Source organism: Phodopus roborovskii, unplaced genomic scaffold (genome assembly GCF_943737965.1).
Source record: "Phodopus roborovskii unplaced genomic scaffold, PHOROB, whole genome shotgun sequence".
Lineage (NCBI taxonomy): Eukaryota > Metazoa > Chordata > Mammalia > Rodentia > Cricetidae > Phodopus > Phodopus roborovskii.
Window position 1 is genome coordinate 231,560 of NW_026126597.1, and position 25,150 is coordinate 256,709.

The 25,150-nt window shown below is 46.9% G+C and overlaps 1 protein-coding gene across 2 annotated transcripts in view; it reads left to right on the top strand.

Annotated features, from left to right (window-relative positions):
* The first annotated feature begins 1,939 nt into the window (after positions 1-1,939).
* Sh3bp5 (SH3 domain binding protein 5) overlaps positions 1,940-25,150 on the top strand; it is a 62,598-nt gene continuing 39,387 nt past the window's right edge. The window contains exons 1-2 of one of the 2 annotated variants that reach the window (XM_051204764.1): positions 1,940-2,313; positions 3,912-3,974. In XM_051204764.1, coding sequence (XP_051060721.1) covers positions 2,170-2,313; positions 3,912-3,974 — 207 coding nt within the window. In that variant the 5' untranslated portion in view covers positions 1,940-2,169. The remainder of the gene's footprint in view (positions 2,314-3,911; positions 3,975-25,150) is intronic. The other variant, XM_051204763.1, reaches the window with a different exon arrangement.

Consider the following 25,150-nt stretch of genomic DNA (forward strand, 5'->3'; position numbering starts at 1 on the left):
TTCTATTTTTGTTTTGTTTCTACATCCCAATCACAGGTTCTCTTCCCCACTCCACTCCTGGTTTTTTTTTTTTTTTTTTTTTTGTTTTTGTTTTGTTTTTTTCTTCTGAAATAGGTGGGCTTCACAGAGGGCCTAGGTCAGTCCCATGCAGGATCCCTGGTTGTTGGTTCAGTCTCTGTGAGTCCCTGTGAGCCCATGTTAATTTAAATTTTTTTTTTCATTTTTTTATACCCCCACCACAACTTCCCCTCTTCCTCCCATTTCCTCTCTGCTTCCTCCCCAATCACTCCTCCTCCACCTCTGTTCAGAAAGGGGCAGGCCTTCTATGATATGCAAAGTAGGGCATAGCAAATTGAGGTAGGACTAGGTTCCTCTCTTTGTATTAAGGCTGGGCAAGGCAATCCAGCATTAGGAACAAGTTCCTAAAAGCCAGTAAAGCTTTAAGGACAGGTCCCACTCCCCCTGCCAGGAGGCCCACAAGGAGGCATGCATAGGGCCTAGGCAGGTCCCACGCAGGCTCCCTAGTGGTCAATTCATAGTCTGTGAGCTCCCAAGAGCAGGCCAGTTGCTTCTGTGGGGGTTCCCCTGTGATGTTCTTGATCCCCCTGGCTCATAGAATCCGTCCTCCTCCTCCACCACCATCTCACCACCACCACAGGATTCAGGCTACCTATCCACTGTTGCTAGGCGTCTTAGTTGGGAGTGCTGGAGCGATGGCCCAGGGGTTAAGAGTGGTGCTTGCTCTTTCCAGGGGCCCTGAGTTCAATTCCCAGCAACTACATGGTGACTCACAACCATCTATGATGAAATCTGGTGCCCTCTTCCGGCCTGCAGTTGGAACATTGTATACAGGTAGATAAATAAATCTAAAACATAAAGGCTGAAATGCAGTTTAACCCGTGAGACTCCAAGTGGATAATACTCATTGGGTCTGACCCTAAATGACCACCATTCCAGCATTATCATTGCAAACCAAAAGCCACTACATCTTTAGCAAAGAACTTCAAATCATCTCCCCCCTGCAAGGCACCAGCAATGAACAGTTGTGCTCTCTTAGAGATAAACCTGGACCACACACCTGCACAGTCTCCATCAGACAGAGTGCGACCTTGCCCGAGTGGCCCCTTGCTTTGCTTTTGGAAAAAACCCAGAGGCAATGACTTTTGTAAGGTGGTTCTGATCATAGGGTCCCAGAAACTCCTCTCCCAAGCAAAGCTATCCTCCAAATTCCATGTGGGCCACAGTTTCCCTCTACAAAGTGTTCTATAATGATCTACAAAGATTCCTTATTAGGGCATCTGACCAGGTACTTCCTGACCCCACAGTGACCCTGGCACCTGCAACTACACAGAGCAACCCCCTGTACTGTTAGCCCTTTTGTGATGCCCAGTTCGCCAGGCAAGCTCTGGTTCCTTGTTTCATGTTGGGCCTGAAACCCACATGGCTCCTACATTGGCCAAGCGTACGCACGAGCAGGCAGTGTGAGCTCTTTTAAAAGCCTCCCCAGTCCATGAGATTCCCCCTGCCACACAGGCTCTCAATGCTTCCTGGATATCCAGGTAGGCTCTAGGAGAGCATCCCTTTGCTTGCCAAGCTCTGCCCTCTGGGCTCCAGCCTTTGGACGTCCATTTGGTGGCTGGCTGGCTATCCTCTAAACCCGCTGTACATGTGGGATTACGGTAGAGTTCCCTTTCTTGGGAAATCAGATCCCCATGTTGACCCCAGAAACAATCCTATCCAGGCTCCCGAAGGTAGCTTCGGAGAATAGGAATCACCTGAACTTTCCTTCCGTGCCCTGGTTGGCTTCACCGGAGGCAGGAGGAAGCTCGTTTCAAGCAGGCGGCCCTCGCGCGGGCTGGCGAGCCACTGGGCGGCGCCTTTCCTTGCGGTCCCGGCAGGGACGCCAGGGCGCTGGGCTTTTTGTGACAGAGCACCGGGTGACGGGCTGACTATCCGGCGGCCCGGGCGAAGCGGGCGCGGTGCGCTGCGGGCCGCTGCAGACAGGGGGCGGCCGCGCCCACTTCCTCCGCCGCTCCGCACCCGCCGGCGGCGCACCCGGGTGGCAGCGCTGCGCGCCCGGACCTACCCGGCTTTGGCGAGGCGGCCCTCGGCGCGCTCGGATCCCACCGCGCGCTTTGCGACCCGGCTGCGGGGCGTTCGGCTGCCCGCATGGACGCGGTGCTGAAGCGGAGCCGCTCTGAGGAGCCGGCGGAGCTTCCGCCGCCCGCCCGGGAAGTGGAGGAGAAAGAGGAGGAGGAAGAGAGGATGGAGCAGGGCCTGGAGGAGGAGGAAGAGGTGGACCCCCGGATCCAGGTAGGACGCGTGAGAGGAGCCCACAGCCCCACCTCACCAGGGCTGCCGCGGAAGTCCGCGTCTAAGCGGACACACGGTTTGCAGCCCCGCGAGTCCGCGGTCGCGGGGTGGAGGCCGCTTAGGTCACGGAGCTGTACCGAGGCTTGGCTTGGGAGTACCCCATTTCACGATCTCCCAGTGGAAGGCTGCAGTGCCCGTGTGGACGCGGCCTGATTATTTCGGGGATCCCTGCAGACCTTCGGCCCAGCCCGAGGGTCCTTGCAATACAACCAGCGGTTCGGGCGGATTGCAACAAAGGGAAAAGGGGGCGGGGGCCCCGAGCGGAGTCGGGGTACCTTGGCGCAGCTCTCGGTGCCCTGAGCATTGCACAGGCTTGGGGTTTCCGAGGAGCGTTACCCCGGCCGCGTGGACGCGGACACCGTGGTGGGCGAGCGGGACCGGGTCGTTGTCGCCTGCCCCTGCGGCGTGAGCCGCACCGGAGCTCAGCGCTGCGCGAGCCCTCACCTGGCGGAGATGCCTGCTTGGCCTCAGTCGCCCTCCTCTTGGGTTAATTGTCAATGCACGGAGGGCTTCGTTGTGAACGTGTTGCACTTGGCGGCCTCAAACTGTTTAAAACCATGCTTTTCCTTGAGGTCGGGTATGAACATCAACTAGGGACAGCTGATGCATAAAGCAGAGGAGAGAAGGGGATGGCCTGGCCTGCTGTGCCTCCATTTCCAGGAGACATGTTTAAAAATAATGTCCAAGCGAGATCTAGGAGTGACAGTTTAACCTCTTCACCCTCCTAAACTCAGCAAATTCCTTTCCATGACCCATTTTTATTCCCTTTCCATATCTTTTTTTAATTGCTATCCTGCAATTTCTGGATCGGTAATTGGTTTTAAGTGCACAGGGGGGAGAAGGCTTGTTTTTAATTCAGTGGATACATTCTAAACTCATTGTTTTGTCAGATTAACACATTAAAGATCAGTGAGAAAACCTTCTCATTAGCTACTCTGTTAATTCAGACCATGGGTTTGGACCAGGAAATCTTGTGGGTTTAGCATGTGTTAGCAATACCCTTTGTTTACAGAGTAGAGATGAGTTAGTTAACTTCATGTTAGCCATTTCTTACAAAATATTAGATTGTAAATGTTTAAAAAGAGCAGGATAAAAGCTAGTTAACCAACATCCCCCATCAGGTAGGGTGAATAATGGGTAATTAGGGGGAAAATTCATCTCTTTATAGGTAAAGAAAGATAAGTTAATGGCTCACCGGGGTTGTGATTTGGCTTGGCCTTCTGTAAAGTTGTTCTTTAAAGCCGAGGATGCTGTTTTGACTGGGTAACTTACAGTTTGCAGCAGCTGAGTTCACCTGGGGTGGGGAGGGTGGGGGAAATGACCTTTCAGGGAAAGGCAAATCCCTTGGACCTCAAGATGTTGTCAAAAAGGACAGACATGTCACAAAGTTTTAGAAGTGCTGAATGCTTTAAGCAAAGTCTCAACTGTTTTCTTTAAGGAAGAACTGACTTTCATCACTCGGGTGATTTTCCAGTTGTGGACTAAGTTACCCTAGAAACAAAAGATGCATCCTTCAACTCTCTCTCTCTTTTCATCAGGGAGAGCTGGAGAAGTTAAATCAGTCCACGGATGACATCAACAGACAGGAGACTGAACTTGAGGTACGGAGAGCTGGACCAGTGTTCTGGGGTGAAATAGTGTCAGTCACTTTTGACTCTGGGCTGGTGAATTTTGTTTTAATAGCTGGAGCTTGACTGCAGGAGGCCCCTGTTTGAATGCTGAGCACCGGCATGTGCCTGTCAGTAAAATACTCCCTCCGGAGTCCAGGCTGTGGGTGGATGCATGTGGATCCAATTTCATGTGTTGTTTTTCATTATGGAGATTCCAGTGGGGCCGCAATCAAGGACTGAGCAGTGTTAAGCAATGCTGCTGCCCCAAACATCCCTGTATCTGGGAAAGCTAAAAGAATTTGCAATTTAGCTGAAGTTCTTAGTGGAGAAGAATGAGTGAGATCACATCTTTTCACTGTTTTATTTAGGGTGGCCCCTCCCATTCATGCTTGGAACTGTTAGGGTTTCCTCAGACTTAAGCCAGATATTTTCTCTTCCTATACTAATAATGCACTCCTCTTTCCACTTGCCTGCCCATTTCCTTATTGTCTGCTTGTGCAGAATATAATTATCTTAATGATTACAAAAAGCTGTTTGGACTGAGAAGGGCTTTCCTGCCGGGAAAATCTTGGGAGATAAGATCTTGAATTTTAGGATTTTCCAGCTTTCCTGTAAACAAGTTAGGGTTTTTTGTAGCTGCTCATTTCTAGTAGTGGTTGGGATTACTGGCCAAAGTGAGGAGGGCCTGCCAGGAGCTGTTGTGAGGTCTGGTTTCCCCAGCAGAAATAGCAATCAGTACCTAAGGAGAACAGAGAACACCAGGCCCCTCAGAGCCAGGGTGTGGGATTAAGAAAGTACTTTGCTGGAATTTACTGGCAGCCTGCTTTCTGAGAGCATGGCCTTGGAGATGACAGACACATATGTGGCAGTGTGTGTTAAAGTTGCTCTATGCTCATCCATCACTAATTCCCGTCTGATTTACGTAAGGAGTGGGTGAACTTTGTGAGGTTGGGCAATTGAACTCTCAGAATCTCAGATTTCTAAAGCATTAAGCAAACAAACAAAAATAACTTTACTATTTTTAAAGCGCAATTGCACAAATCAAAGGTTTCCCCTAAGCTTTCATTGGTCCTATTACAACAGCCCAGAGCTGGACAGTTGACTGTAGAAGCCAAAACCAAAACAGCAACAACAAAAACATCCTTAAGTAGCCTTGGCTGACTTCAAAGTTCAGTATATAGTGGAGGATGGCTTTGAACCCTGGATCATTCATTCACCTTTCATTTCTAGGTACTGGGGTTACAGGCCTGCACCATTATACCCAGACACCCTGAACCTTTCATTTCTACATCCCAAATGTACATAGACAAGTTAGAAATAATTTACTTTTTTGTTTTGAGCAAAAGTTTTGGCGTGCTTATGTTTGCAGCGTCAGAATGAAGTTCAGGTCCTTAAGCTGCTAGGCAAGCATTCTACTGATGGACTTGTGAGACCAGGATCGAACAGAAATCAGGAAGAGTTGGCTAGGCATAGCATATATCCCTGCAGTTCCAGCACCTGGGAGGCAGTGGCAAGGAGGATCAGTAGGTCACATAGCTTCAAGCAAGTTTGAGGTACATTAGACCCTGTCTCAGGAAGGAAGGAATCAATCAATCAATCAGGGACCATTGAGGCAAAGGCAGAAAGCTAGGGATGGCAAGGGGGTGGTCTGGCTTTCTGTTTCATTTCCAAGAGAGTTATTGCCTCGTCTGTCTATCCCTTTTGCTTGCTTAACCACCATTCTTGGTAATGAACAAGATAGTCCCATAGCTAGGACCCCAACAAGCGATGCTATGTTGTAACTCCAGCAGCTACAGATGTCTGTGTGGTACATCTTCACAATTGGTGCAGAGCTTTCACTTTGAGCACATCCCCTTTAGAGCCTGCTGTGTTTGAGAACTCAGTAGCTGCTGAATGTGGTCCTGGCCTGCACAGGACTAGAAGTGTTTTCTATCAAATTCCTGGTCATATTGCTCAGAGTCTGGAGTTGAGAACCATGCATGCGTGAATCCCTGGTGCCCAGCTTTGTGTCGGGAACTGTGCATGGATGAACAAGACAAAGCCTTGCCCTCAAAGAGTTTCCATTTTGTTGAGCTGAGGAATGAGGAGCTGGGTAACTGTTTTACGTACAACAGAGGAGTGCCATGCTGCAGACCCCAGGACAAGCACCCACGAACAAGATCAGCACAAGGAACAAGCATTGCAAGAGGCTGGGGCGTATGTCAAAAGACATGGATAGCCAGCCAGGCATGCTTCTGTAATCCTAGCACTTGGGAGGAACCCTCAGTTACATGGGGAGTTTGAGGCCAGCCTGGGCTACATGAGACTCTGTATACAAAATCTAAATGTACTGGAAAGATTGAAATGGCAGGATTACTGTGAGTTCAAGAGCAGTAGTGTATAGTTTGAGACCATGTCTTAAAAAATAGGTGAATTTTCAAAGCTGACAGACATCTGACAAGAGGCCCAAAAGAGCCTACCTGTATTTTCCTGTGAACAGGTTCAGTGTTCACTAAGTTAGTGATCACAGCTGTGGCTCTCCAGCATGGTAGTTCATGCCTATTGACCTAGCACTCGAGGGATCTGACTCAGGGTTTTAACTTTGTCCCCAGCCTGTTGATCCCAACAGGTGTTTGTGGTCATCCCAGGTTTTATCTCAGCATAAAACAAAGACACCTATTCTGCCAGGCAGGGAGCTACAGACCTATTACCCCAGCTCCCACCGTGGAGGCGAGAAGATAGCAAGATCTACCTGGATTACAGGGAGAGTTGGAGGCTAGCCGAGCAACCAGCTGGGACCCTGACTCAGAGCATGTAAAGGGCTGGGGATGTGGCTCAGTGGTAGATCACCCCCATAAGACATCAACCCAAATATACCAATATATATTATCAGTTCACTGACATTCGATAACCTATCTCATTTGTCTCCCATTTGTTCCCTGTCTTATGTTTCAGCACATTAGGTGTCACTATGGCATTATGGCACATGTTGGCCATTGTCTCTGTGTATGCGAGTTTGTGTGCATGTGTGTGTGTGTTCTAGTGTGTACATAGCTTCCCTTTAATCATTCGTCACCTTAGCAAACAGCTTCATTGCCTCAAACCAGAATTCCTATCCACAAGCTTTAATCTATGAGTACCATTATTTCTGGCTGCCAGGAGAGTCCCCTCAGCACGTTTAATTGTAGCTCATATCTGAATACATTACTAGCTTTCCTGTGACAAGCCCACAGTTTTGGAAGTCTCAGTCATTGGCTGACCTCACCATGCCTAGACTGTTGTGAAGTACATTATGGTGGGAATGTGTGGTAGAGATTCATTAGGCATTGCCTTAACAACGTAAAAATCAAAACAGAACACCACAATTGACCCTAATTTCTGGTGTCTTCGAAGTGCCAGGATTACAGGACTCTGCCACCATACCCACCAGGATAGCATTACTATTAAAAACTTTTTTTTTTTTTTTGAGCTAGATCTCACCATATAGCTCTGGCTCTCTGTAGACCAGGATGAACTCAAACTCACAGAGATATACCTGTTTCTGCCTCCTCAGTGCTAGGATTAAAAGTGTGCACCACTGTGTTGGGCCCTTAAAAAGTATTATTTATTGTTTTTATATGAGTGGTGTGAGTGTGTGCAAGAGTGTGTGTGTGTGTGTGTGTGTGTGTGTGTGTGTGTGTACAAGTGCCATGGACTGCGTGTGGAGGTCAGAGGACAACTTTGTGCAGTCAGTTGTCTCCTGTCATGTGAGTAGTTCTGGGGTAGGAGCTCAGGTCATCTGGTGTGGCAACAAGCACCTTTAACTGCTGAGCCATCTTGCTGTCTGTCCCCTCTCATTTCAAATATTTGTTAAAACCAGATAAAATAATTACAATAATGCTTTTATGTTTACATGTACATGCATGTGTATAAAATACCTTTATAAAACCTGTTTTCAGCATTTCTCCTTCATGTTCTGGAAGGAGGCTGTCCTAGGGCTGTGAAGTGGATGGAGGGAGCAGGAGGTGAAGGTCCTGGGCACCTGCTAGTAAGTCATTCGGTTCCTAGGCTATTGTCAACGGCCTTGTGAATGTTTATCTACTTTCCTTGCTCTCAGATGAGAATGTGCAGTCTTGCAAGGTAGCTTGAAATTAAATCACTGGAGTCCCTCCAACTTGCATAAGGCCTGTACCCAGAACCTATCTTTTCCTCCTCCAGGAACAAGCAAACATTTCACTTAGGAAAACAAAAAAACAGAAATGAAAACAGCAGCTATGTTTTAAGATTGGGAATTCAAGGTTGGGAGGGGAAGGAGAGGGCTGATTAGCAACAGCCTGACTTCTGACCCTAATGGATTCTCAGCACAAGTCAGAAGAGGAGAATACCTTCATTAAAGGGTAGTGCCGTCACAGCCTATCAGTTTCTTTTTCCTCTGTGTATGTAGACATGGTAGGCACTACACCAGGAAGATCCTGAAGAAAGTGCTAGAGAGCATTTGCAGTGATGACTGACCGAGAGAAGGAGCCAATAACTGTCTTGAAGTGGGTACCAGATCTAGGCCTGATGGCAGGTCAGCTGGGCTGAGTAAAGCCTTCCTGTGCTCTCCACATGAGGTCAGCTTGAAATGAGTGTCTTCTCATCCCTGAGTTGTGCAGCTAAAGACTGAGCATGTCCAGTGGGGTGGACTGGAGTCCTGTTTAAATACCAGGGCTTTGGTGATTGACATGAGACCTGTATCTGCTGTCACAGGTTGCCATCCTTGGATGGAATCATGTACTCAGAGTAGAGTGAGTTTCCAAAAGAGAGCCACACAGGAGGCTCTGATGGGATGGAGGCCATCAAAGTCAAGGCCTAAAGAACTCTGGTCATCTTGAAGTAACCCTGTGGAGCAGCCTAGAGGCGGCAGAGGAAGTGAGCTGACATGACAGGTTGCCTGTGTGAGGACAGTTGCAGAAGGTCACTGCTTTTGTTTTATCATTAACTGAAACAACAGAAGCCTGTTTTCTCATGGAGCAGGAGGCCAGAAGTCTAAGACTGGGCTCCCTTCCAGCTTGCACATGGCTGCTTCTGGACACATCTTCTCATCTGGAAGGAAACAAGCATCTGCCTGGTTTTGTTCTTGTGAGAATACTGATCTGTGTCCTGGGCCTGTCCACACAGCCTCACGTCACTACTTTAAAGGCCCCTTTTCTAAATACATGAAACAGCCTTGTGCCATAAGTCAGCCTGCAGTCAAATGTGTTTATTTATTTATTTTTTTTTTAAATTTTTCTCAGTGGAACACTGACAAGGCTTTGAGAACAGGGTTAAGAACTAACTAGAGAAACAGATCATACTGCTGGGTCCATTTGTATTTGAAGTTAGAGGTTTAGAGTGAAGTCTGCCCCTGGTACTGGGCATGTTAGCAGCTGGCCGGTTGTATAGGGACAGGTCTCTGTTGCTTTGGGTGGGTGACAGACAGAGAAAGGAGAGTGTGAGTGAGTGTCACTTCTGAGCTACATTTGCCAGCCTGTTTTTTTTTTTTTTTTCTTTTTTCCAAGTCAGGATTTCATAAGCAGTGTTGTCCAGGCAGGCCTCAGGTTCACTCTGTAGCCAGGCTTTAAGCTGACAATCCTGCCTCAGCCTACGGTGTAGCTGTGATTACAGGTCTGTGCCACCATGTTCCTAAGAATAATGGTGCTCAGGCCTTGTGCCTCTGCCTCAACATGACCATCTTTGGGATCAGGTGAAGAGGGAATTATTTGACTTGCGTGGAGTGATTGGCTTTGAATCCATATTCTCCGCTTACTAGCTGTGGGCCTCAGAGCAGGTCATTTCATGAGTGAGCCTCAGTTTCTCCATTTGTAAGATAGCTATGCTGAAACTTCTCTGTGAGATAAGCCTGGAGCTGTGGAGAAGGGAGCAGGAAAGACCATGGCTTTGGTGTCAGATGATCTGATGACTTTGGAGAGTCCTTGGTAGCTCCAGTGTCCTTGAAGCTCCAGTGTCATCCATGTGACTGTAGGAAGGTAGTGATTCTTGTCCAAGTCTTCAGGTGGTTTGGGGAGTGAGAGGAGATGCTGGGTGAGCAGTTACTTTGAGGCTCATACAGGTTGGAGGGCTTATTGGGTATTGGATGGCGGGAGGCCTGAGACCTGCTGGATGCTGGACAAAAAAAAAAAAAAGACTCTGGTGAGTTGACCATCTAGCTAGGCTGACCAGGGGGTCTGGCCATGGCTCTGTTGCCCTCCCCTAGCTACTTCCATGACTGTTTTTGGTCAGAGAGATGGTGCTGGTGGAGGAGCCAGAGAGAGGGCTTGTACTGGCCAGGGTGAGGCCAGACAACCTTTGCAGTCATGAGGTCAGTGGGGCTTTGTGCCGAGGCTATCTGCTGGGTCACAAAAACAGCTTGGTGGGTGTGGTGATGCATGCCCAAAATCTCAGAGCTCAAGAGAAGGCAGGATTGTGAAGGTCATCCCCCACAGCATACCCAGTTCTAGGCCTACCTGGACTACCTGAGAACTTGTCTTAAAAGGAACAACATAGCTAGCAGAAATGAGCTCAGTCCCCTGAGTGAGCCCTGGGTACACCTTCTCCTGGAGTTTGCTCATAGTACTCAGCAGGTGGATGCATAACAGTACACTGGGCCTCTTTCCAGTGGTGGCAATGGTATTGTTGCCAACTGTGTGATCGAGGAGAGGGCTGCAGCGTGGTGGGGAATCCCGGGAAGGGCTTTCTTTCTAGTTTAGAATGTGTCTTTAATAATGACTAACAATGTGAGCACCTGCTGTATACCAGTCTATTAAGCAGCAACTCCTCAATACAATTTTATGACACATTTTTGCCTCAGTTTCACAGGTAACAAAACTTAATACAGAACCAATGCAAGTGTTATGCCTGTAATTCCAGCCCTTGAGTGGCTGCGAGGAGGGTTGTAAGTTCAAGGCCAATCTGGGCTATATAGAAAGGTCCTATTTCAAAGAACCCCAAACAACCACTACCACCAGATCAGCCAGTCAGCCATAGAAGCCAAGTGTTTTCATATCTATCTATCTATCTATCTATCTATCTATCTATCTATCTATCTCAGGGAACCATGCTCTTCTTAGGATAACTTTGAGGAGAGCTATGACTGTCCTTGATAAAATATAACCTGAGTTCTCCTTCCCTTTCCCACAATCTGTGCACTTATGAAGGTGTTATCTTATGAAAGTATAATGGTCTGCCATCTTTTAATATTTTTACATTTAAAATTTGAGACATGGTCTCTCTGTGTAGCCCTGACTGTCCTGGAACTCATGACCCTGCCTCCTGTGTGCACACCACCACATGGGCCTATGTTAACATTTTCAGCCTGTTCTTTTCTGGTACGTCAGGGAAGAGGAGACAGGTCTTATATAACCCAGGTTGTCCTCAAACTCCTGATCCTCCTGTCTCCATCTCTCAAGCTCTGGGATCACAGCAGTGTACTATTATACCCAGCTGTCAGTGGCCTTTAATATTAAAAAATGATGATGGGTGGTCATGGGCAAATGTGTACATTTTGGAAACACTAGGTAATAAAAGTGTATGTTGGGGCTGTAGAGAAGGCTCAGCAGTTAAGAGCACTTACTCTTTTAAAGGACCAGAGTTTGGTTCCCAGTACCCACCTTGGTCATCTTTTTTTTTTTTTTTTTTGTTTTGTTTTTTATTTATTTTTTTTATTTAATTTTATATAACAAAGTCCAATTAAATGAAAACAATCATTTATACACAATATTTGGGAATTTGGGCGTCGTTCTTTCCAAACTACTTCCTGCTGGTAAGGGCCGCTGTCTTGGGGGTTTCGAAGAAGATTCAGATATCCTAGCTGTAGTCTGTAGGGCTGTTTTGTCCAGCTGTTTGGAATGTAGGATCAGCTTGTACTCTGTTTCAGGCGGTCTGGTGTGATCAAACCACATTAGTCTGGAAGGAATCCACATCTTTTCATTTTCTGTGGAAACAAAAATAGAAATACTTTTCCCCAGTAACTTGTTCTTCAACTTAAATTTTGGAGTCAAAGCGTTTTTTTTTTTTTTTAATTTATTATTTTACATGTCGATCCCAGTTCCCTCTCCCTCCCTCGCTCCCTCCCCTCCAGCCCTCCCTCCCTCCTTCCCTCCCTTTTGCCCTCTCTACCCTCTCCCATGCACTCTAAACACCCTCCCTCCCAACCCCCCACCACAATACCATATGTAGGGGAATGCCATCCAGTTGGGGTCATGTAGATCTGACAGGTCCTGTGAAGTAGGGACTAGGGCTTCTCTCCTATCTCTAGAATAAGGCAGTTATCCCTCCATGGGGGATATGTTTGCAAAGTCCTTTTGTGCACCAGGGATACATCCTGGCTCCACTGTCTGAGGTCTCTTAGACTGCTCAGACCTTCTGGCTGAGACCCATATTCAGGGGGGTCCGAGTCAGTCCCCTGTTGGCTTCCCAGCTATCAGTCTAGTGGCCCTTAGCTCCTCCTTGTTCAGGTAAGCTGTCTCTATGTACTTCTACCGCATGGTCTTGTCCTCTCCATCTGCTTCTGGGTTCTAGTTCGACTCAGTGTTTATGTATGGGTGTTTGCTCCTGTTTTCAACAGGCATTAGTTGAGGACTCCATGGAGAAGTTAGTTGTTGATCTCACTCTCCGGGAAGGGCATTTATGATAGCCTTTCCACGGAAGCTGAGATTGTTAGTTGGGAGCAGTCTTGTAGTTCCCTCGACCTTTCTTTGTGTTCAACTTTATCTTCAAACCAATATTGGCTCCCTCTTTTATGTTCTCTCTCTCTGTCTCTGTCTCTCTCTCTTTCCTATTTTCCATTCCTAACCAGGCTCAATCCTCCTGGTCGCACATGCCTTCCTCTCCTCCCTCTCATTTTCTCCTACTTCTCTCTCCATTAGCTGTCCTCCCCCACTTTACCTGAGGTCTGGGGGACTTGTCCCTTCCCAGTTCTGTGAGCCACCTTGGTCATCTTACAACCACCTGTAACTCCAGCTTAATGTGGTCAGTGCCCTCTTCTGCCTCTGAAAGTATCGTCCCAACAGCATATATTCACAAGACACATAAAAACCAAAACTATGTGTAAGGCATATACAATAAAAGAATGTGCATGTGAGAGGTAAAAAGGTCTACTTATAGTATTCCTACTGTGGGCTCAACAGTGCACTGATCACTGCCAGTTCAGAAGTTGACAGTGAGTCTTCCGAACTAGACATGGTAGCTCATACCTGCAATCTCTGCACTGTGAGCCTTAGGCAGGAGGATAAGGAGCTCAGCTACATAAGATCCTGTCACAAAGATGACGTGGTGTGTCTTTTTAGTAGTCTGACACAGCTGTGGCATTTTTCTTCCAGTGTTTGTTTTTATCATGTTCTGTAGAAATATCAGTTCACAATGGAATTTAGTAAATCTGTCATCTCGTAGTTTGGGAAGCATGGCTCCAAAACATAAGACTCCGCATTGAGGTGGTGTCACTGGTTAGTGCTGCTGCTAGGAAGGGTGGTGCCTTTATTTTCCATTTCTTGCTGCTTTTCTGAATTGTTTTCAATACCACATTTCATCATCTTTCGGGGGGCTGGGGGAAGAAATGAAATCTATTATAAAAAGATGCCTTCTATGACAAAGAAATTAACTACTCCTTTTTTCCCTGAGACAGGGTTTCTCTGGTAGCCCTGCCTGTCCTGAAACTTGCTCTGTAAACCAGGCTGACCTCAAACTCAGAGATCCTCCACCTACATCAGCCTCTTAAGGGCTGGGATTAAAGTCATGCATTACCACTGCCAGGCAGAAGTTAATTTCCATGGAAGGAATTTTAGGAACCATAAACACTGTTGGGAAATCTTGGGGTTAATAGTTCTGCCTTAATTGTAAATAAGCCCCAGTGTTGGGTGGGTTGTTAGTGCTGTCAGCTTGACTCAAATTGGAGTCACTTGGGAAGAGGGAACCTCTGTGGAGAGTTTTCCCCATCAGATTGGCCTGTGGAACATTTGCTTCATTGACTGTGGTGTCACCCTTGGGCAGGTGGTCCTGGGCTGTGTAAGAAAGCGGGCTGAGCAAGCCAGTAAGCAGAATTCCTTTAAGCTTCTGCTTCAGTTCCTGCTTTGGTTTCTCTCTCCATGATGAACTGTAGACTGTAAGATGAATTAAATTATTTCTTCTCTAAACTGCTTTTGGTTGCATTGTTGTTATAGCAACAGAAAGCAAAGCAAACTAGAACAGTAGGACTGCTTGGTGAGTCACCGCATCATTATACTTATTGTAATGATTCATGGGGAAATGAAAGGCATTTTAGGATGGTTTGAAACCAAGAAGCCCTCGTTTATGCGGTTGATGGGTAGCATTAGAAACCATTGAAAATAGTAAGAATTAAATAGTTCAGTTTCTGCTTGTCTTTGAATACCTCTGCCCTATCTCTATTCTGGAAACGTCACCTGTTTCCAGGACTATAGGGGTTTTGTTTGCTGCCCCCCACTTGGCCTCTCGAGCTAGGTCTCACAGACTGTCCTGGGGCTCAAGATCCTCCTGTCTCTGTGTCCCCAGCGTTGGGTAACAGGTGTATAGCACCATGCCCAGTTTATCTGAGTCATTTCTAAATGGACGAAGAAAGGGTTGTGGGCACAGGTAGGATTAAGCCTCGTGTAAAAGGTTCAAGGCTTGCACTAATTCATTCACTATAGCCACAGTAGCAAATGATATAGTCTGAGCTTTGGCTAAAATATAAAAATTCCCACATAATCCTTAAATTGACACCATGACAGAGAAAAATTGAACATCTCCTTTTGAAGCTGTAAAAACCCATGAAAATGTTCTTAGGTCCTCAGCTGGGATCCATCTTTGGGTCACACGTGCCAGCCATTGAAGCACAAGCCATGTGATTGTTCCCAGGTTCATCCACGCTTGCAGCTGCCTCTGAGGTGTGGCAGTTGACAGATCCAGCATTGTCTCCAGGTTTAAGAATGATCAAAATTGCAGAACGCTGTGGTCCTCATGGACTGTAGCCTTTTAATACTGAGCCGTGAGTTCTTTCTCCCTTCTCAGCATTTATTGTGGGGACATTTAACATAATGCATGTGTGCTTTGGCTGGGTGTGTTAAACATCTCTCTAACCTCAGTCTTTGGCAGGCATCCCAGTTGCTCAGCCCTTTTCTCTGGACTTCCTCATGCAATCCATGGATGTTTCTAGCAGTAAGAATGGATGGTGCCCCTACCCCCACCCCAGTGGATTTTTACTAAGTGTCACAGAAATCTGCAAAGCAGCTCTTAGAGAGCTTGGTGAATCAGCCCCTTTCATTTCCTTAAAGGAAGACGGAAAATTTTTGTTCTATTCTTGTCTGAGTTTTCCTTTGCTGTGTTTTGCTGGATTATCTAAAAGACACTCATGTTTGCACTGACTGAAATTGACTGCTAGCAGGCAGACAATGAAAGGAATATCCGCTGTTTGTTACAACCTTGGCCAAACCCACGTAGTGGGACTGCTCTCATTGTTTGGCATTAAACCCAGCCAAAGTGTGATGAATAGGTTCTCTTGGCTTTGTACACCCTTTGTCTGCTGCCCCAGGTGGAAGGGCTGTAGTTGCTGTGATAGATTTGAAGCTACAGGTTGATTGTCTGTCTCTTCTTTGGGTTTTGACTTTTGCTTGTTTGATTGAAAGAAGAGATGAAATGGGTGGTGGTGTTGCTCTTTCTGGCTGCACCTGCCACCTTTGGAGTTGACAGCAGCCATTGTATTTAGGCTGTGGTTTGTGCATCTGGATTTGGAGAGGAGGCAGTGAGGCTCGGCTGGCCTGTCCTTGCATAAGGAGTGTCTTGCAGTTGCATCCAGGTAGTGGTTGAAGCTGTGGTCATCTGAGGGTATGACATCCGCAATGGCCTACTCAGGTGCCTGTTTAGGTTGCTGGCTCTTGGCTGGGAGTTAAGCAAGTGGGTTTTGTTGTTGTTGTTGTTTGTTTGTTATTTGAGACAGGGTTTCTCTCTGGAACAGTCCTGGCTGTCCTGGAACTCTGTAGAGCAGGCTGGCTTTGAACTCTCAGAGATCCGCCTGCCTCTGCCTCCTGAGTGTTGGGATTAAAGGTGTGATCCACCATCACCCAGCAAAGCTTTTGGTTTTAACTAGAGCCTTGGCAAGCACCTTTTCAATATGGTGATCTCAGATTACCTGACTTTCTTAGGATGTGTGTCAACTCCCAGAGTGCTGTTCTCAAGATGACCATATGGAAACTTGACCATTTATTCTGTCTGATCCTTTGAACTTCCAGCATGGTGTGTCTGAGTTTTCTTGATCAGAGCACAGACAGACCTGACTTCAGATTCCTCCTAATGGGAGCAGTGCTGAAAAATTCTTGGTCATGTTGAAAAAACTACCATACTCATGTTTGTCACAGAGACACAGGGACTCTCCTTTCCTTTGGGGAGCAGACTTCATAAGCAGCCACATGTCACCATGTGTTTTGAGAAGTCCTTTAATGTTTAACCAGCCAGCCAAAAAAGGACTTTGGTTAGAACTCACTGTAACCTGAGGTGGGCCAGCCACACGAAGGGAGAGGGGGCCAATGTTAGCAGTGCTGTGGGTCTTGAATGGACATAGGGGATTTGTTGCTGTGTTGCCATTTCTTACAAATTGTGCTATGTGAGCCTGTGAGGTAGTGCAGTAGCTAAAGGCACTTGCCAAGCCCAATCCTGGGTCCCACATGGCAGGAGAGAAACAACTCCACAAGTTATTCTGTTACCTCCACATGCATCTCATGACATTTGTGTGTGTCTGTGCACGCGCGCGCACACACACACACACACACACACACACACACACACACACACACACACACACCCCAAACAAATATAGTTTTGTTTTTTTTTTTTGTTTTTGTTTTTTTGGTTTTTTTTTTTTTTTTTTTTGTTTTCTTTTAATTATGTTGTAGATTCAGTGCCTACTGGGAAAAAAAAAAAAAAAAAAAAGAAATTAGTGCCACCCAGAGCTGAAGAAACAAGTTACTGTTGCTAAATTGGCTTGGTGCATCTTTCCTTGCTGGCTGCTGGGTCTCCTAGAGAAATCAAATCCCAGTGCTGAGTCTGTCTGCTAGGAAACAGATCTGCTTCCTCAGCTGGAACTTGATCAAGGAGCTGCACTGTACCACTGTGAAACTTGGAATAAAAAACCCGTAGAAGAGTTCTGGTAGGAAACAAGTAGAAAGAAACTGTGTGGCCTTCGTGGTGGAGGCTGCCATTTGCTGCTCAGGAGAGCTGCCTTCATTGTGCAGCCTCTAAAGATTGACTTATTTGCTGGGCAGTGGTGACACACACCTGTAATCACAGTGCTTGGGAGGCAAAGGCAGGCAGATCTGTGAGTTCGAGTCCAGCCTGGTCTACAGAGCGAGTTCCAGAACAGTCTCCAAAGCCACACAGAGAAACCCTGTCTTTGAAAACAAAAACAAACAAGCAAAAGATTGATTTACTTTACTTTTTTTTTTTAAATAGGGTCTCATTATATAGCCCTGGCTAGCCTGGAACTCCCCTTGTAGACAAGGCTGGTCTTGAACTCACAGAGATCCATCCACCTGCCTCTACCTCCCAAGCACTGGGGTTGGGGGTATGTGTCATCATGCCCTGCTTTTTACTTTTATTTACAATCGTGTGTGAGTCTGTGTGTTGGGGGGTTATGCATATGAGTGACTTAGAAACCAGGAGATATCAGAGCCTGTAGAGTTACAGGTGACTGAATTGTGACACAGGTCCTGGAGAACAAACTCAGGTCCTCTTAACCTGGTAGGCATCTTTACAGCCCTGAGTTGTTTGTTTTAGCTATTCTGAGGTTAATTTTCTTCTCTTTCAGATGCAAAAGTCAATACCTACCTGACAAGGGCTATTAATGATTAAGTGGTGTTCATACAGTGCCCAGCATGGTCTGTGGCATGTAATGTTGAGCCAGGCCCAGTCCTGCCTTTACTTCTTGTTGTTGACTAACCTACATAGAAATAGATTTAGTGAGAGCTTACTATAAGTTAAGTGTGTTAAGTGTTTGTGTAGGTGATCTTGGTCCCTTGAGGGTGTGAATGAGAAACAGGCACTGAGAGGTAGTTCCCTCCTCCCAGGTCACACTGCCACTGGAGGTAGAGCCAGGACTCAACATGCGGGATCTGAGGCCGCTTTAATGGTTTGGGGCTACATGCTTGGGAGTGTGGAGGAGTCCCCTGAGATCCCTGTTGACCAGTGAAGTGAAAAGAACACTGGTCTGGAAGCTGAGTTTCCAGTCTCGTCCTTGTTGGGAACAAACTTGGTTTCCTCATCTGTAACATGGAAGCATCCGAATTAACTGTGGGCACAGTCCTTTCCAGCTCTCCCATTCCGTGGCCATGGGATTTCAGTTTTAAGCGAGTCACATGCTGCCTGCGTTACAAAGCACCTGTAGTCTTGACACACTGGGAAATTCAAAAGCTTTGCGACCAGTCTGTGCCACAACAGATTAAACTTTAATGCAGTTGAATTTTTTTGCAGAGCCGTGGGGCCTCATGCATTCAAGGCAAGTTTGCACTACTGATATCCTCAGCCTTCCTATAATTTTTATTTTGAGATATGGTCTCAGTAAGTTGATCAGGCTGGCTTTACACTTCCAATCTTTTGGCCTCAGCTTCCCAAGTAGCTGAGATTTTAGGCTTTGTACCACAAGAGCTGACAAAACTTAGGTTTTGTTGAAACAGTACTTTGACAAGTTTTTCAAGGGCCTAGAGAAGTAAGGTTGAAAACCGGAAGCCTCTGTCCTCGAAGCCCATTCTCCTCCCAGAAGCAGGTGCCGTCCTTCACAGCTACCTCGGGCGTGTCTGTAAAGTGGTGATGGCGGACTTTTGACGCTGACCCTTTCCTTCCACGCTGATCGCTCTGGTGAGGAGGGCGACAGACTGAAAGCCAGCAGAAGTGAGGCAGCGTGGCTTGTCTGGAATGCCGTGGTGTGGGTGGATGCAGGCTGCCGGTGGTGGCAGGTGCCAAATGATCTCAGCTCCCCGAGGCTGGGCTGTGCACTTGCCCTGCTGTCCTGGTTCTAAACTCGCTTCTTTAAAGTGGACCTTGTATTTGGAACGGCTTGATTGGTGGTTGAAGCACGGCATGTCTGAAATCTGATGACCCAGATTTGTTTCTAAGCACAGGTCTCAAAGTAGAAATAGTTAAACCTCTTGGCCTAAGCATGGAAACCATCTGCTTGTAGTTGAATTCCAGTGAAGCTGCACAGCTTTAGCGATTCTTGTACTTAAAGAATCCTGTGAGTTCAAGAATGTGTGTGTGGCTGACGTACAAAAAAAAAAAAAAAAAAAAAAAAAAAAAACACAGGGTCTGTCAATGTCTCCAACTGTGTGCCCTGACCTGAGCCCGTAGTGAGTCCCTTCTTGGGGGCATGCCTGACTGACCCCCTGCATCAGGTGCAGCAAAGGCTGAGTGAGGAGTTTCTTCGTCTGGGGGGCATTGGGCCTTGCATGGTGAAACATTCCTTCCTAATGGCTTTAGCCTGTCCTTATGGCTTGGTCCCATGGCATTGATGACACAGGTGAACTGAAAGGCAGCCATTTCCTAACAAAAGGGCAGAATCACTGTCCCACGTCGTTAAAAACAATTCAAGGCTGTGAAGATGAGACTAAAGAGTTGAGACCAATGGACTGTAGAAGGATGTGGTAAGATAACTAAGGGGAATTTACGAACCCTGGGGAAAACCTTGTTCACGCCTCTTCTCCCTCACTCCCCCTTTCTCTCTCTCCTTTTCCTTTTTCTTTTCTCAGTGTGATGTGGGCTGGCCTACAACCTGCTCTTCTCTTGCCTCAGTCTCCCCAGTGCTGGCATTGTAGGCGTGTGCCTCCAGACTTAAGCGAGATGGTTGATGAGTGCCCACAGTCCCAGATCGGGTCAGTAGCGATGGGTCAGTGTTAATGTTCTCGTTTTGGTAAAGATGATTGCATCTTTAGAAAATGGATACCAAATGTTCACATCTCCACTTTACCCTCACTTTTTCCAAACCTGAAATTATTTTTAGAATGAAAAGCTTTTTAAAATCCTTTCTTCCTGGTGTCTGGAGAGATGGCTCAATGGTTAAGAGCACTGGCTGCTCTTCCAGAAGACCTGGGTTCAATTCCCAGCACCCACGTGGCCACTAACAACTGTCTGTAACTCCAAGATGTGAGACCCTCATACAGACACATATAGGCAAAACAACAATGCACATAAAATAAGAATAAATTTTAAAAAAATTTAAAAACCCTAAAGCTTTTCTTCCCATTCCAATTTTGACTTGACTGCATGTTCAAAGGGAGGCTGTGTGGGCCTAGGTACTCATCTACTTGTGTGGAAGCTAATCAAGTTAGAGTTGGTTAGAGCCCTTCTGCGTGGAGGGGATGAATTCTATGAAGGCCTCTCTAGAGCCCCCTTTAGTTCTGGGGGACCTGCAGGAAGAAGCTGTGCTGCCTCTATCTTTTCTTCCTCTTGGTTAAGAACCAGAACGTGTCATGTGAGGCCATGGAAGGGTTGGATTTAGGAGCAGAATCTGGCACGGACACCACAGCTGTCTGGGGCCTGGCATCTTCCCAGGTTTAGAAACCTCTGTGCTTTGCTAAGCTGTCCACTCAAACATGTTCTTAAAGGCCATGGAGGGCATTCCTGGGACCCAAGGGAGGGAAGAGTTGGATCTTCCAGGGAGACCTGGATTTCCCAGAGATCTTGGTCTATGCCTGCTGTCCTCTCACAGTTAGCTATCGTGTGTCTCACCCTTCAAAGGTGTCCTCTGACTGGCACGTTCCATGACCACATTCCTCTGTGTCCCAAACAAGAGGCCATGGGCGCTGTCCCTCTGCCGCCTCTTGCTCTTGTCTACACTTGGGTTCTTGATTGCCTTGTCTTTCCGTCTGGCTTTCTGTGTTCTGGTCTCTGGAAGGGGCTTGTATCAGAAACATGGATCAGGGCTCCCTGTTGTGTGTGGGGCAGTCCTCAGGGAGGGAACCAGCTGGATTGGCAGGCCTTCCAAGTCTCCACTACTAAAGCCAGGGCTTAAAGTGGAGAAAGAATGTAACCGAGGGAATGGGCTGTGATAGATAGCACAGTGATCTGAAGGTTTCCCTGGCTTAGGGTTTTGTATTTTCTCCCTCTTCTTATTCGTTTCTTCTGTGACTGGGGCCTTTCTAACCAAGGTGGCCTTGTCCATGTCTTCAGCATGTGGAGTGGGACCCATCCTATGGTCAGGAGTGCTGGAGACCACACAGGGCTGGGCCTGCTCTTCGCTCTTCACTCTGGCTCTTGCGCCCTCATGCTCGGCTCAGCCTTTCTGGCTTGTCTTCCCAGCCCTGCTCTACCGTGACAGTAGAAGTCAGCTTCAAACCCTGCTGTGGGATTCTTAAGGTAATAACCGTCCTGGCTCCCCTTGTCACAGGGCTGTGGGGTGTGAGCTGAGAGAAAACCTGACAGACAGTGGCAGCAGCCAGAGTTCCTGGAATAGGACTGTGCTGTCTGTGTGCAGTTGGTGAAGCTGGAGCTAAGTTCATTAAAATCTGTTCCTTTAGCCTCCTGTGGTATGGTTCCAGCCTCTCAGCCTTTCAGATCTCTCACCCAGCAGCGAACACTTACCTACTCCTCCAAACATGGCTCAAGTGCTTTCCTTGTGTGTGTTAGGAACTCTCAACAATCTCTCAAGGACTAGATTGGACAGCTTGGGAAGGCACAGTTTGCAGTGAGCTTACTTTAAACAGCCTCCGTACCCCAGCACTGGCCAGTAAGCCAGGATGTTTCCATGTTGCTTTTACCATGGCTCTGGAACCACCATTCTGGTTCATCCTAACACTGGGTAACATTTCTACCATATCCTAGGACTGCCTATACTACTGGTGTTTTTTAAACTGGTGTTTATTTTTACTTCACCTTGCCCCAAAAGGAAGCTTCATTACTATACATGAGCAACCATCCAAGAAATGGAAAAAAAAATTCTCTTCAGGACAGGGTTTCTCTGTGTAGGCTAGTCTGTTGTGAAACTAGCTCTGTAGACCAGGTTGGCCTCACATTTACAGAGATTCATCTGCCTCTGCCTCCTAAATGCTGAGACTAAAGACATGAGCCACCACTGCAAATTTGGACTTGAGGTTGGGTGTGGTGGTGCACACCTGTAGTTCTGTCACTTTCGAGACTAAGGCAGGGGAATTGCTGAGTTTGAGGCCAGCCTAGGGCTGTCTCAAACAGACTAGAATAAAAATCCCAAGCCAAGCCAGTAGATAGTAATAAGGGCTGGGGATGTAGCTCAGTTGTAGAACATTTGTCCTGTGTGTGTGAGCCCTGGCTTCTGTCCCTACCACAGGACAGTGTGGTGACTCTAAATGATGGCCATCAGGTCTTTATCTGGCAGACTCTATACCAGTCCCCTTAAGATGAGCCCAAAGACGTAATGGCACCTGATAGTGTGCCCCTTGGAGAGGTCGGGGAGGTGTAAAAGCATTTCAAGGAGGAGCAGCTATTCTCTCACTCAAGACCATGATGTCTCCCTGGTTCCAGATGTATCTTTACAGCACCAGTCCGTATGTAAAGGCTGTGGTGTGGTGTCACACAGCACACCTGAAGCCTTGGGGGCTTGGACCACTTTTAATCTCCAGTAATCATCGAGAATCCTAAAGAGTGTATGAAGCCCCAAGTATATTTGCCACAAATACTGCAAATTAAAGGTGGTTGTTCTTGTTTCGAGACAGGGTCTCACTGTGTAGCCCTAGCTTTCCTGGAACTCACTTTGCAGACCAGGCTGGGCTTGAACTCACTGAGATCTGCCTGCCTCTGCCTCTCAGCGCTGAGGTTACAGGTGTGTGCCACCATGCCTGGCTTTTCTGTCTTTGATTTCTCTCACAGGTTTAGGGAGTGGAAATCCAAATTGCATCCCATCACAGTGGAAGTGTTTGTCTCTTGTCTATATTCCATTTCTTGTGATTCCAGAAGCTTCATGGCTTCTGGAAAACTCCAGGGAACACTCATGAGAGGATGAAGGTGAGAAAGCAAAGGAATGCAGCCAGTGAGATAGTTCAGTTGTTACACCAACACTGATGACTTGAATTTGGTCCCTGGAGCAATGTATTGGTGAAAGGAGAGACCCAACTGCAGTCACCCTCTGACTGCCATGTGAGGTCACACGTCCATGCCAATACACCTATAAACATATACACTAAATAATTTTTAATGACTTCATTTTTATGTGCATTGGTATTTTGCCTGCATGTATGTCTGTTTGAGTGTGTCATGTCCCCTGGAACTTTAGTTACAGACAATTGTGAGCTTTCATGTGGGTGCTGGGAATTGAACCTAGGCCCTCTGGAGAAGCAGCCAGTAGTGCTCTTAACCATTGAGCCATCTCTCCAACCTCTATTAAATAATTTTTTAAGGAGGAAAAAGTCAAATCCTACTTTATATGAAAATGGGTTCTAGCATCAGGCTCCTGGAGAGGTCTCAGGGACTTCCTTCCCAGTGGATTCTGCAGACTATGGGGGGGAGCCACTAGACCACTGCATGCTGGTTTGGAAGGCTCACTGTGTATCGTGAGATACTGACCATGCAGCCTCAGCGAGATTATGTCACCTGGATCTAGCTGTCTTATCTGCATGCTGGGGCTGTGGTTCCTGTTGAGCCTGTCTTACAGGGTCATTTCCAGACTCAGCCTGTGACACTGTGGCCTTTCTCCCCAAACCAAAGCTGTGTATTTATAAACAGCATCACCAAGGAGCCTTTCTTTACCTTTGAAGTACATGTCACCCCAATATGTAGGACAGTTATTTTTAAAAACCTGACTTCCTGTCTTTATACCACTGGCTCCGGGGACATTTCATGAAACCATTCATTATTCTCAGTTTACAATCAAGGGTTGAGCCTTGGCTAAGTCGATTGGCCAGAAAACAGGGACTTGTCCCCAGTGTAGTGACACTGACACCCTGTTCCTGAGGCACACTGGTTCTGGGTGGCATTCTTGTCTGATGTGGGGCTGTGTTTTTGACACACTGACACATTCAAACAAGGAGATTGCCGTTCTTTGCTGAAATAAATTACCCTCCATGTGAGTCATATATGCTTCGAAGATCTAAAGACATCACACAAGGAGAACCAGTTTGGAACTCCTTGGAGTGCAGATTTTTAAATCAACTGGGTGTGGTGGCACATGCCTATAATGCCAGCACTTACAGGTGGAGGCAGGAGGATTGTGAGTTCCAGGCCATCCTGGGCTACATAGCAAGCCATCTCAAAACAATAGGTCACCAGCTCTGGGATGGTAAATGGCTTCCTTTGTTTTTATTTGTTTGTTTTCGTCAAGGTGGCCTTGAACTCCAGATCCTCATGCCTCTCCTGAGTGCTGAAATTATAGGCATGTACAAGCATGCCCAATGACTCATGTATTTTGATAGTTAAAGACCTGCCCATCTTCCCAAGGTGTTTGTACTTAGGAGTTACCCATTTTCATGGATCATTTTCCAGGAAAACAGTTTTCTGTGCACGCAATCCTGAAGCAGCTCTACTCCATCTTAGAAGATCATTTGAGTGTGACATAGGTGACAGAGAACTATAGTGCGGTCTTTTCTTGAACTAGGGAACAGAGCAGGAAGTACAAATCTGGCACCTAGCTGCTCATATAGTATTTAAGGAAATCTTTAGTTGAGTTAAATCCCATCAGCTCTGCTCCAGTGGCGGAAACCCTCCAACAACCAGACATACTTAGAGTGCTGTGCCCAGGATGGTAATGTAGGTTGTCCCCCCCTCGTTAATGTACTAATACAGTAACTAACTAAAGGTGTATGTTTCAGTCTTGCGGGTGTTAAAGGCCCACTTCCGTTGCAGTTGAGAGAAGTCCAATTCCAGATAGCTTGCACAGAATGGTAAGCGAGGTGAAGGGGTGGTGGTCTGTCTTAAGGAGGAGAAGAGTAGGGTGTAGGGCTGCTGGGTCCCTTATTTTACACTGCTGTGCTCTGTTGGGCTCTTGTATGGTTCCAAAGTGGACAGTCAGCTACTCCATGCTTTTAGCCACCTCAGTGGGAAAGTTTCTGCCAAGCTTCAGAAAATTTTTACAATGAAGTCTCATTAATTCTAATTCCTTGATCTCTTTCCCCAAAATCACTGTGGCTAGAACTATGCATTGCTGATTGGCCAGCCTGGGTCACTTGACCACACCTGGGCTCAGAGTTGCCCCACTGGAGAGAGAGTCATGGGGTTAAAGCTGTTAGGTTGGGCAAATGAGAAACATTTTG